General features: G+C 44.2%; 1 protein-coding gene across 1 annotated transcript; it reads left to right on the top strand.

Annotated features, from left to right (window-relative positions):
* The first annotated feature begins 812 nt into the window (after positions 1–812).
* LOC311426246 (3-ketoacyl-CoA thiolase, mitochondrial-like) lies at positions 813–12,059 on the top strand. Its single transcript, XM_084502449.1, has 10 exons — positions 813–958; positions 3,716–3,882; positions 4,853–4,981; positions 6,148–6,264; positions 6,706–6,853; positions 7,547–7,722; positions 8,565–8,694; positions 10,131–10,201; positions 10,320–10,474; positions 11,404–12,059. The coding sequence occupies exons 1-10, from the start codon at positions 943–945 to the stop codon at positions 11,486–11,488; spliced, it is 1,194 nt and encodes a 397-aa protein (XP_084358575.1). The 5' UTR covers positions 813–942; the 3' UTR covers positions 11,489–12,059.
* Positions 12,060–13,198: the final 1,139 nt, after the last annotated feature.

Here is a 13,198-nt window from a genome sequence, read left to right on the forward strand (position 1 = left end):
TTTTACATACAACTTCAAAAGGTTTAGAAGTTGTGACAACTTTAGAGATGTTTATATATTTTGAGATAATTAGAAGCCAATTGAGTGTGAAGTATTATGGCCTTGTAAACCCATGCAGAGGAGCTGAGGCTGTGCCAGCCCTTTTGTATGTGAAGTGAGACAAATCAATGGCAAAGACAGAAAGTAAAGTATAACTTTTTTTTTTTTTAATTTTTGTTCTGGTTTTTTTTTTTCCCTTTTCTCCCCCCCCCCCCCTTTTTTTTTTTTTTTTTTTAAGGTTAGGTTACAGGTACATTCACTGGTCTCCAGGTGCATTAAATCATTTGAATTACATCAGCAAAGCAGTAGAAGGACATTTTGAATAAAAAACGCAGTTTTCATGGGAAAAATCTAGAAGAAAAATGCTTTAAATCCCTTCACTGAAGGAACATATGGTGTGTTTTTGTTTGTAATAAAGCATTTTTTTATTGATCCTCCCTTTGACAGCCTGAGGTGTTCCACCAACCACCACACTTTTTACACCTCAGCGTGTCTTTCTAAATACTAGAAATTTGTGAGGTGCTTCGGTGGGTATAACCCACCCCAAGTGGCAAGGTCGAGGTGCAGAAAGGGAGAAAACCGAGAGGAAAAACCCTTTATTCTCCATGTAAAGCCACCAACATGGACCAAAACAGATGGCAGCGCCCTAGGGCCCCCTCACGGGGCCGCCCGCCATTTTGTGCCACTGCCGATTCGCCTCAGGTCGTAGCCCCCCGCTCCCCTTTTCCTAAGCGCGGGGACGATGAGAAGGGGAAAAGTCAAATAAAGCTAAAATAAAATAATTAAATCAGCAAAAAGCGGCGCCTGCGCGGAAATCCATCCAGGCACCTCCTCTCTTGGCGTGGTGAAAGTGCGAGCGAGGGGGGCGGCGCTGCCAGAGGGCGGGCGCGGAGCGGGGCGGCCATGGCGCTGCTCAGGGGTGAGTGGGGTTTGTGGGGTCTTTGTGGGGTCCCCTCAGGGTCGTGTCGGCCCGGGGAAGCCCCTTGCCACCTGGGGGGGCTCCCCAAAAGGGTCTGGGGGTCGGTGTCACCGGCCGGCCCCGCTGCCCTGCCCGAGGGGGCAGCGCGGGGGTGCAGCAAGGGCTGGGTCCCTCAGCCCCTCGGTGGGTTGTGGGGTTGGCAAAAAAAAGGGAAAATGGCATTTTTGAGCCCCTTTCTGTCTGCGGAGGGGGTGGTGGGGTTGTGGGTGTTGGTTGGGTTGTGGGTCTTGCTTGGGTTTGTTGTGGTTTCTTCAGTTTTTCTCCTCGCTGTCTTGCCCGTCCTGTGTCAGCGTGGATAAACGCGTGGAAATAACATTAATATTTCAAATAAAGCCCAGAGAGCTGGCACAATTCTGCTGATCTGCAGACCCGTGGCAGAATTATACCACGTTTAACTTTGTGTGGAGGCAGCACACAAACATACACGGAGGTCCATGAAGTAACAGCGCAGGTTGTAAGCTCCCGCAGCTCCGACGAGAGTTTTGTGTAAAGAACTATTTCTGTGTAGTTTAAACCTTACGTCTTCCACAAATAAGGTAAACGAGGCCTGTAGGATCCAAGCTTGCTTAAAAACAGAATTGAAATGTGTTGAAATAAGGCTGTGTGGCAGTGCTTTGCTGCTTGGTGGCTGTATTTATATAATAACACACAGGTAAGCCATAGTTTGAGGTTTTGGTGCTGAAAGCCTCAGACTGAAGTTTTTTAGGCCATCAGAAGAGGAGCTGGAGAAGAAATATTTTCATACCACGTGCACTTAAGAAGTGCTGGAGGGTTAGAGAAGGCTTCAGGTCTGTGTCTGATTTTGGCAGAGGGTTGTTAACAAAACCAGATTAAAACATGTCTTGAACTGAGTGTTTGATAAGAATTCCTGGCTGCCTTCGCTTTCTAGTCCTAAAGCTTTCCAGATCCATATGGATTTGGTAATATTCTGCTTTCCTCACGCTTTTATCACCTTGGGAAACAGCAGAGAGTGGCAGTCTTGCTGTGGTGATGCAGGACAGCGCTAATTAACGGGGACTTAAGAAGAGCTAATGAAAGGCAGGGCTCTTTCTCACAGGACTTCGTTTACCCCTTGCCATCCTGCTTCGTCCCCATGGTGCTGTGGGGACGACGTGGGCAGCGGCGAACGGTCGGGTTGGAAGAGAAAACGCTGTTGTTGTCAACTGAGGGTTGAAGGGCAAAGTTCTGCCCCACCCCGGGCCTGTTTATAAAGCTGTCTGTGTGTGATTCAGCAGATAAAGCGGGCAGCCGACCTCCTGGTCAAAAGGGAGGGGAAAAACTCTTTGGCTTAGTCGGGTCCTTGACCTGGTTCACAGCAAAGCCTTGCAGCTAAGCACTAATATACTAAATGCAGCTGTTTTCCATACTGATATATCAGTTAAAGCATCCTCATCTTTGTTTAGACCAAAAACACCTGTGGGAGTTCACATTTTCCATCTGTTAGTAGTTTTTTTAATAAAACCCACGTGTACAAGCTAAGTAAAAAAACTTTGGGGCAATGGATTTCGGTCAACGGGCATCGATGCTTATCCCTGAAGCTGCAGTTCTTGCTCAGGGGATTGCCCAGCTGGTTTTCAGAGCATAAGCACTGCCTGCTTCGGGTCCCAGCATTGCATTCAGGTCCTTGTAGTGGAGTGAGCTTGACCTTCACGAGTTTGGAAGTCCTTCCCTGGAAATCGTGCAGCTTGGGGTCCGCATAATCCACAGACGCAAGAGATGGGGGAGCACCAAACCGGCCAAAGATCATGCAGCCTGTACCAAAACCTGAAAGCAGTCAGGGCGGTGGTCACGGGCAACGTAAAGAACACACGTTTTTGTTTGCCTTCATCCTTAAATCTGCACGTGTCCTTCCAGCCCTGCTGAAAATAACAGTGGGTGTTTCGTGGCAGCTGCAGCGAAGGCGCGTGAGCTCTGGCGTTCAACTGGGGGAAAGTTCACAGCCTGCCTCCCTCTTGTTCTGACACGTGGAAGCAGAGAGCTGCTGTGCCGAGCACTCAGGACACGTTCTGTAGGGTGCAGGGCTTTGCTCGGGCTCCAATCCTCTTAGGCTCCTTCTGGCCGAGGTGTTTGTGCTCCTTCACAGGCTCCCCTTCCCATTTAAAACTGGATTTACTTAAAAGTTGGAAGGCCGGTGCTAACACAGCTTAGATGACCTATATCAATCATGGAAATATTAGGTTTTTGGTAAGAGAATGTTTTTTCTCTGGAGTTAAAGGAGTCAAATTCAAAACAAATATAATTTATTTATTTTTTTTAACTTTGTGAACACGGTTTCAGTCAACAAGCCCCAAATTTCCTGATTTTTATAAGACAGGAAACGGCCTTTTTTTATTTGTAAAAGAGCATTTCCTCATCGGACGGATTATTTCACGTGTATCCAGTGTGGGTTTGCATGGAAGTTCCTTTTATGCTTTTAGTGCCCTGTCACTAATACCTGGTGGAGTGTGGCAGCCTCCTTTATCTGCCCCATATCCAAATTATCTACTTTTTCCAAATCTCTTCTTGGAAAGGAGGTGTTCCAGGAGTCTTCAAGCTTTTTCTTTTTTTTTTTCTGGCATATTTTTCCTGTCTAAAGTACCTTGCTGCCTCCTGTATCTTGCTTGTCTTGAGCTGCTTGGCTTCATGCTGTCTTTCCGGATGAACGTAGGATTAGGATATCGATAGGATTTATGATCCTGGCTCGTTCTTCTCTTGCAGGTGTCTTCATCGTTGCGGCGAAGCGAACTCCTTTCGGGACCTACGGGGGCTTGCTCAAGGACTTCACGGCCACCGATCTGACCGAACATGCCGCTCGGGCTGCCCTGGCTGCTGGCAAGGTCTCCCCTGAGATCATCGACAGCGTCATCGTTGGCAGCGTCATGCAGGTGGGTAGCGGGGAAAACTCGCCAGCCGGGGTTTATTTCAGTCCTCTTCGGCGTGATCCTATAGATAGCTCCCTCTGTTTTGCAGCCCAGAATAAACCACAGGGGTGGAAATGGAAGGGGTAAGTAGCACTCGTAGTGGAGCGTTTCCTGTGCGTGTTTTAGGGACGTGCCCTGCATGGTTTTGTGACGTGACTGGGAGCAAGGCTTAGATTTCTTTCAGTTCCACAAAAATAGTTGAAATCAGGTGAGGCTGTACCAAAAATACAGGTTCGTTACATGGCTAGATGCTAATCCCTGTTATATTTTTCCTGTTTTAATTACTTAAATCATTAAATCGTTGATGAATTTACACTCGATTATATAAATCCCATTTTTTCGAGAGGCTGGAACTGATTTGGGCCCATTTCCCTCGAGCTTTCTGAAGAGATTTTTTGGAAAATGAATGAGTTTACTTTTCAGCTAGAAGGGCGCATGCCTCGGCTGACTGTCCAAATATCTCTGCCATAGCTTTTACAAGGAGATTTCGATGTGGATGCTGCAGGATCTGCAGCCAAAAGAGTGGCTTTTGATTCCTCTATCAGCCACGGCTACCATCTCGGTTTCTTTTACTCAATTTTCTGGGCTTTTGTAAGAATTATTCCTCAAAAAACAGGCAAGTTGCTTCATCATGTAATTAATTTTCACACAAGGAACAGCAGTCTTTTCACACTGGAGTTATATTTCTTTTCCCCATCTCCCCCCCACCCATAAATTTTCGATTTTTAGTCTATTTTCTACTTGGTTAAGTGCAAGTAACTGTGAACGGGCTATTTTCAATCCCCTTCTTCAGCAGAAATGGCTTAGTTCCACGTTTTTTCCCCAGTTTCCATTGTCAGGTAGCGTTGTGCACAGAACCACGTGTTTATAACACACGTTAGCTTATTTTTTTTTTAATTTTTAATTATTTTTTTAAATTTTCTTCTGCCTGCAGAGCTCTGCGGACGCTATTTACATCGCGCGACACGTCGGCTTGCGGGTGGGAGTTCCTGTCCCCGTTCCAGCCCTCACCGTCAACAGACTTTGTGGCTCTGGTTTCCAAGCCATCGCCAATGGATGTCAGGTATAAATTGTGTGTGTTTTTTTTTTTTTTTCCTCCTGTATTTCTGTATTAGTTGTAACTTTTATCATATTGTTAACTGAGAGATGCGTAAAAGCATTTATTGTGTGTTTGAGATGAGTTACGGGCTCCTGGCTACCACTGGTAGAGGCATCATACTGGGTTTTTGTTCAAAGATCTTCATACTCTCTTGGGTTAGGTAGCTTATAGCATCATTTTTCTAAAATAGACAAAAAAAATCAACTTATTTGCAGCTGACCATCTCGTGAGATTTATGAGAGAGCTGTTAGTGGCTTGAAATCACATCTCCTGATCCACCTCCTCTTTATTTTTGCTGGACTACTCGATACCCTTTGTCAAACATGAAACTCTGCCACAGTTCCTAACGTGTGCCTTGAATGTTTCCCGTGATGCCTTTTACCAGGGGATTATTTTTTTTATCTTTATTTATTCCATTCCTTCAACAAATATGCTTGATTGTTGTCCAAAGTAATTAAACATCATTGTTCATTTGACATTTTTCTGCTTAACAAACAAGGTCTTTTCCACGTAGAAGTGTTGCTCATTTTTTTTTTTTATCATAGTATTTACTCTCTACCTAATCCCAAGTTTCTCATAGTTTCCTTTAGAAAAGCAGCAACATTTTTTTGTCTGAATAGCAATGAATCATTACGAGAGGAGTGATTTTTCCCAATAATACCGATCGAAGTGTTCTTTCTAGGGCTTTCTGGAAAGTCTATACACGCTACCCTGAAAAGATCAGTTGGAGATTTTGACCAAGCATGGTTGTGAGATCTTTACCCAAGGTGGTATTTCATCAGTGGTGCTTGTTCCTGTGTTTTTTTGGCACACGACAAGGCTGTTCAGAACTGATTACTTGTGCACAGGGTGTTTAGAAACTGTAGGAAACATCTCAGCCCAAATTACCTCAAATTAGTCTTAATTATTAACAAGTTACTTACAGAGCATATTGGGATAATTTCACCTGCTTCTGTTTCAGTACAGAAATATCTGTAACTGTCCAACTGAGTGAAGGATTTTAAGGAAGCAGAATTTTTTAGTGGTCAGTGTAAGGCTTCTATGGGCTACGCTGGGGGTGAATTAGTGTGTGTTTGGTGTTTCTTCTGGCACTTTAAAATCCTAAATCTGTTTGGGTTTTCTCTTACCAGGAAATTTGCCTCAATGACTCCGAAGTGGTCCTGTGTGGTGGAGCTGAGAACATGAGCCAGGCTCCTTACGCAGTCCGAAACATTCGATTCGGAACCAGATTGGGAGCAGAACTCAAGGTCTAACACCTTATTTATTCGTTTATTTTCCTGTGAATGAAGTCTTGTTTAAAAAGGAGTGTAAATTATCAGCCACTAGAGCTAAATTAATGTAAATTATCAGCCGTTACCAGACACCATACTCTTCTAAAAGAAATCACTGGAGATTCTATCCAGATTTAGATCTTCAAAGCATTTCTCCAGTAGTCTCCATCATTAAAACAGTAGGTTTGCGTAATTTCGTGAAGAATCCCATTTCTGTAGCTTTTTCAGAACCAGATTAGAATTTCTATTCCAAGGTAAGTGTAATAAAACTCTGACCAAAAACTTAGTTCACTCGGTGTATCCCCTCAGAGCTCTCTATATAATATAAAAGCGTAAAATCAGGCTAATTAAGAGACTCATTAATAAATGTTAATGTTGCTGTGCTTTCGGGTTGTCTTCTAACGCTGTTCCTTGCAGTTGGAGGACACGTTGTGGGAAGGGCTGACGGACACGCACGTGAAAATACCCATGGCAGTTACAGCCGAAAACCTGGCTGCGAAGTACAGCATCACGCGGGAGGACTGTGACCGCTACGCCTTCAAAACGCAGCAGAGATGCAAAGCTGGTTAGTAAATACAGGAACGGGAGCGTTTCTATGATCCCAGTCTCAAATTCAGAGAGTTTTTAGCAACAATTCAGCCTGTTTGTAAGTTTTTATGTAGCTCGTGCGGATTGGTGTCACTTGTTTTTTTGATTTTTTTTGATAATAGTGCTGATTTTTAACAATTTTTTTTGATAATAGTGCTGATTTTTAGGTCCTGTGGCTAGTTGGGAAAGAAGACCTTGTAGAACTTGTCAAAAAAAAAATCAGAGGTAGCCAAATGGCAATTTAAATCCCTTAGAGTTGCTTCTGTGGGATGAATCGAAGTGAATCGTGGCTCAGTGAAGAGTTTTTAAATCCATGAGTTCACATTAACACCGTGGAAACAAAAGGTAGTGTTTAGTAGCCTGAATATTGGCATCAAATGTCATCCTAGGTGATGTGGCCAGATGCTCTTATGGGCATCTTAGGTACCTGTGAAACCTGAAATAATATTTTAATATTGGAGGTTTTATTTGGAGAGGTTTTAGAATGTGTTTGTACAGTTTTTGTCCCGTTTCCAAGAAATACAAAGAAGCAATAACCCCCCAGCTGGCCTATTTAAACTAAATAAGGCACAAATCTGCTTCCCTGAGCTCTTGGCTGAAACAGAGCAAAAGGCAATCATATCCTTCATTTTTTTTTATCAGTCTTTTATTTTCCTTTGTGCGGTCGCAGCTCAAGAAGCTGGTCATTTTAACGCTGAGATGGCACCGGTGGAAGTGAAAACAAAGAAAGGGAAAGAAAGCATGCAAAAGGACGAGCACCCGAAACCCCAGACCACTCTGGAACAGTTGGCAAAACTCCCGGCCGTCTTTAAAAAGGATGGGACGGTCACGGCTGGGAATGCTTCAGTGAGTACGTCCAAGCCTTGGCTTATGGAAGTGTCACCTTTAGCGGGCTCCAAATTTGTTGTCACTGTCGTCGTGTCTTTTCTGAGCCACAGCAGTGTCTCCTGGTGAAAAGGATTTCTGATTTTTTTTTTTAATATTTGCAGTGTCTGTGAGGATTTAGCCATTTTATTTTCTTTTCGGGGAGAGGCTTGCTGAACATCTGCTTTAAAAACCAGCCGTTATCCTCCCGGGCACGCTGCTGCTTGTCTTCGTGCCACAATTAGGATCCTTTCCAGCCCAAACCACACTTTTTTATTACTCAGGGTAGACTGAAAACTTAGCAGCGTGTCATTAGGGACAGCTCCTCTTACAGTCATTACCTTCATCAACCGATTAATGTTCTTTGGGCCACAGTGAGATTATAATCCCAATTCCTGCCCAAAATAGATGGTGGCCACAGTAAGGATGGGTGTCTGCATCGTATCATTAATAGGAAATGATATTTAGGTTTTCTAATCTTAATAGGGTCCCTGCAAATCTACAGAATGATGTTTCCAGCATGAGGAAGACTTTAGGAGGCAAAAATGTATTTTACTTGTCTGAAATAGTAAAATTATCGTCTATATTTAATAAAATTAATCAACTTTGCTTTGACAGTCGGCAGAATAGTGAAAGACTGTGGTATGTTTTGAATAAACACTAAAATAATTGTGCATTAAATGTTAATAATAGCCTTGTAGATGGAAAGTGCGTTTTGTTTTTTCTCTGAGGGGCATATTTAGTTTAAAATGTGTTTTTTTTTTTTTTTTTTCTTTTAATTTGTGCTTTCTCCCTTAAAAATGCTTTTCTCTCCTCGCTCTAAGGGGGTGTGTGACGGAGCCGGCGCAGTCATCGTTGCCAGCGAATCGGCCCTCAAAAAGCACAGTCTCACTCCTCTGGCGAGAGTTGTAGCTTACCACTCCTCTGGCTGTGACCCTTCCATAATGGGCATCGGTAAGTTGCAATAAAACACATTTTCTCCTTTTTTTTACGGCTTCGAGCAAGCTCTTCTTGCGCTGGGCATCCTAAGAAGGCTTCTTTTCTAACCAAGTCGCTGTTAATGCAAACAAACCCTCCAAGCTGAGCCAGACACGCCGGGATTCTTCCCTTCTGTTCAGTTTGTAGACAGCTTTGTATCCCAGCACTGCTTTTCCTTTCTGTGCAGAGAAGTCATTGTTGGCTGGTTTCATGTGCCAGAAGAGATGCAAATGAAGCATTGTCAGGTTTGCTTTCTCGCTCGGGCTATCTGACGAAGCCAACCTTCAAAGCAAATGTAGAGGGAGGGTTTCTCTCGCTCGACTTCATGCTGTCATTGTGCTTTCGAAACCGGGCCATTCTTGGTAGGTCAGGCGACTCTTTTAGCCCGGTTTAAAAACTTCATAAATCAGACGGAGAAACAGCTCGTATCTGCGCTGCTTAACGCCCCGGCTTGTCCCCAGCAACCCAAAAAAGGCCAGAAGAGATTCACAGCTATGACAGCGACGGATCTGAGAACAGAGGAGCTCAGACTGAGCGGCTGCCTTTGCACATACTGATGGCGTTAGGGAGCCCGGCCTTACAATCTCGGAGAGAATTCATTATTTCAGAAAGAAAAAGGGGAGGTTGGGGGGTGGGAAGCTTAGTCTCCTCGGCTGTCATTAAGAATCTTTGTGTTGTCCACATGAGACCCTCCCGTTTCTCTCACACATAATGAGCATCCTGAAATGAACCCATGAAACACATCTAGGGTCTAGCATGAAGCCGGAGTCTTTCTAATGATCCACCGAGCTTTGACCCGGGCCCTTTCTTCTTTTTAACCTTTCTGTCTCTTAACATTTACTCATTTTTACCCCTTTTTTTTTTTAATTTTTTTTTTTTATCCCTGAGCTATGAATTTTCAGCGCCATTTCTTGGTAGTGAGATACTTAAAAAAGCATTTTAGGATGGGTTTTACTCGTTAATGATCAGCTCCCTTCTAGCATCACTACACACATGACCACCAAGCCTGCCTTTTTCTTTTTTTGGGGACTGAAGTGTTGAGGAAGGAAAAAACTGAAGCCATGAGTACTGGAGAGGAGAAATACCTCGAAAAGTTGTTTTATTTGTCATGGGATGCTGTCCTCTTGACTTGAAACTTCAGCACACGTTCACCAATGTGGCTGTGCAGCCCTAGTGACACTCCTAACGTTCCTTGGCAGTTTCTTGAAGAGGCTGCCAAATAATTTTTAGGTTTTGGAGTTCTCTTGCCACCTAATAAAGCAGGTGAGTGCCTTATCTAGGGTTTATTGGCCCCACAGCAGCTCATGGGAGGGAATCTGATGAGGCTTTGTGAAGCTATCTGACATACAGCATGTTTATGAGGCTTTATTTATTTTTAATTTAATTAACTATGCACCTGATTTTCCAACTAGGCCCTGTGCCTGCCATTACTGAGGTGCTGAAGAAAGCAGGGCTGACCCTGAAGGACATGGATTTGATAGAGGTAAGAGGATTTAAGGTGAACGGTGAGGTTACTGATCCTTTTCAGCAGGAACACTCCCCTCGTACAAGTGGCCAGTTGAACAGATCCAAGCGATTTTGTCGTTTCTCTGCTCTTTTAGGTGAACGAGGCGTTTGCACCTCAGTATCTGGCTGTCGAGAAAGTGCTGGGCCTCGACCCTGAAAAAACCAACGTCAACGGAGGCGCCATCGCTATCGGTCATCCTTTGGGTGCTTCGGGAGCACGCATCACAGCTCACCTGGTGCATGAATTAAGGTGCGTGTGTAGCCCACAGCTACTGGTAACGAATGCAGGGCTGGTGTATTCATGCCTGCAAAGGATTTGGAGCACAGATATTGACGGTGTGACTAAAATCTTCCAGTCCATGGGCTTAAAATTGTCATTTCTGAAGTGTGTACCTCTTTGTTGCCTGTGTCCTGCAGTCCAAGTCCAGCCTCCTATTCCATTCTCATCATTACAGCTGTTTTTTCCTTCTTCTTCTGATCCAAAGCCCCCAGCAGTCAGTGGGGACGTTTCCTTTATTGAAACTGCCTCGATCAAAGCCTGTCCCTTTCTTAACGGGCTACATTTAAAAGGCTTTGCCATCGCCCTCCTTCTCCTTTAATCCATTTTCAGAAATGCTGACTTTCTGACTTGCTTGATACGCTCAATACCATTTTAATCTGAATTTTCCCTTTATTATTTTCTCTCCTTCCTCCTCCCCTCCCTTCAGGGCAGAGATCCCAGTATCTTTATGCCTACACTAGTATTCAACCACAAAACCTGAATTAATTTACAGCTTGCAAAAAAACGTTTTGAGTTTGGCCGTAGAAAACTTAGCTTTCAAAGACCACCTCGGCCATAAAATTATGAGTTAGGAATACAAAACAGAATGGCATTAGGGGATACTTAAGGTTTCAACACGCAGTAAATATCGCCTAAGAGCAATAAAATATTGCTGTCTTTTAGGTGGAAAAGACCCAGAAATATTTTCTACAGGAAAAAAAATGCAGAAAATATTTTCTACGGAAATATTTCAGTAGCAGCTGAGGCTTTGTAATATTTCCCTAGAAAAAAAAGGCTGGAAAATCTCGTTATTAGTGCCTTTGAAAAGCTGATAGCTGGTTTCTCTTTGTAAAATGGGGACCACAGGTACCGTGGTTTCCTAAGTGGAAGTCATTTTCACCGTCGTGTTTTCTGTCCAGGCGTCGTGGTGGGAAATACGCGGTTGGCTCAGCTTGCATTGGAGGTGGACAAGGCATCGCCCTGCTCATTGAGAACACCGCCTGAGGGATTTTGGGGACTTCGGCGTCGCCCCAATTACGAATTCCGTGGAAAACTTCTGCCTTCTGTGACAGCGAAGCACCGCTGCCTCCCTTCACCTATTCCTGCAAGACTGAGGAACAGCTGAGAAGTCTGGATTGGGAACGAGAAGACTCAGTCGTGTCTTTGTACCTAAAGAAAGTGTAGTACCCGTGTAATTTCGCACTGATGACGTATTTTCGAAAAGCCTCTTTTCAATCAAGTTTATTCGATTTCCGTAGGCAAAATTCTTTTCGTTTCCTGAGGAAATTGCCTGTCAAACTTTTCACCAAACCTGCCTTAAAATAGCAGTGCGGCTTTGTTAAGCCGGTGTTGCTTTAACTTTTTCTTGTTTCAGCTGCCGCTGCTGTCTGGCACGTGTGCCTCTTTTCTCATCAGGCCATGTGAAAATTTAATTGGAGACCATCTGAAGCATATCCTGATGGTAGATCGATGGCTCTAAGCTGTACCCTGCTATTTTGCAAGGTCAAAGAAAAGGAGGGGAAGCTGAAATTGTCACTGTGCCTCTTAAAAGAACAATAAACGTACTGAGAAAGGGCTCAGCGTGTGTTGGTGAATTTGTTTGAAAAGCAAATCGCCGTCCTGTGATACGTAAACTAAAATCTTTGCTACTATTTTAGCTCATCCCGTCCTCAGCCCCCCGTTGAAATACGAGGTCTTCCTGCCGCTCCGCTGCCTTGGGAAAGATTTGAGGCCATTCAGAAGCAGAACATCTGGACGAGCAGCAAGTTCGGGTCAAGGCAAGTGGTGGTAGAATTGGTGGGCAACAGTTAAAAATCTGTTCCTAAGGTTTTTTACGGATCCAGTTTCTTTAATGACTAGAAATACTCAGTGCTGTTTACGTGGATTCCAAAAAACGGCTGCTAGAAGGCAGCAAACCAGATCCTCGTTTCACACAGTGTCTTTTTTTCCTCCCAAATGGCTCACGACACTCCATTTTCCAGAAGATGAGCGTGTTACCAGCACAGATCATCATCGTACATCCTGCTGGAACCCTTTCCTTGCTGCGTAAGCCCGCTGTTTATTCCCATATCATTCTTTTTTTATCCCGTCCCTTTCCTGGAAGAGCCTCTGCGGGGGGCTTTGTCACACCGAAGTGAAAGTGAAATCCTTTCCCATGAAGTTCCTGGGACTTAATGTGTGTTATATTTCTAATCCGTTTCAACTTCTTCCACAGCTTCAAGATTTTCAAGCTCAGTGTCGGTTTGAAGAGAGATGAAGAGAGATTCTTCGGTTTTGTGAGTAGTCTGCACGGCGAGTTGTAACGAAAACGCTGATTTTTATCCTCGAAATGAGTGAGAAAAGGGAGCGTTTGTCGGGAAAGCTGCGATGAATGTGATTTCCTGATGAATGTAGCTACAGCTTTCTGCCGCTGGGTGGTGCATTTTAGACACGACAGATCTAAAGATCGATTTTCGAGGCTCTTTAAGTGCACGATTTCAGGCAGGTCTCACCTCGTTGTGACAGTATTCCTCATGATCTTGTCCTGAGTCTAAATCCAGACATTTTTCCATCTGGTGTGATGCTGGGCAGGGCTTTTCCTCGCCTCTCCAGCCTGACCGGGCTAGGAGGATGCTGAGGAGGGGTCTGAGGGGAAATTAATCCTTCTGAGTTCGCAAACTGAGGGTTTAATAACAGGGGAACACGAGTTAAATGTGAATTACACGTGATCGTCGT

Source organism: Aythya ferina (assembly GCF_964211825.1).
Source record: "Aythya ferina genome assembly, chromosome: W".
Lineage (NCBI taxonomy): Eukaryota > Metazoa > Chordata > Aves > Anseriformes > Anatidae > Aythya > Aythya ferina.

Bases quoted from the DNA above. Each gene is read 5' to 3' on its own strand.
- LOC311426246 (XM_084502449.1), top strand. The intron at 3,883-4,852 runs GTGGGTAGCGGG...TTCTGCCTGCAG, and splicing joins TCGTTGGCAGCGTCATGCAG to AGCTCTGCGGACGCTATTTA. The intron at 10,202-10,319 runs GTAAGAGGATTT...CTGCTCTTTTAG, and splicing joins AGGACATGGATTTGATAGAG to GTGAACGAGGCGTTTGCACC.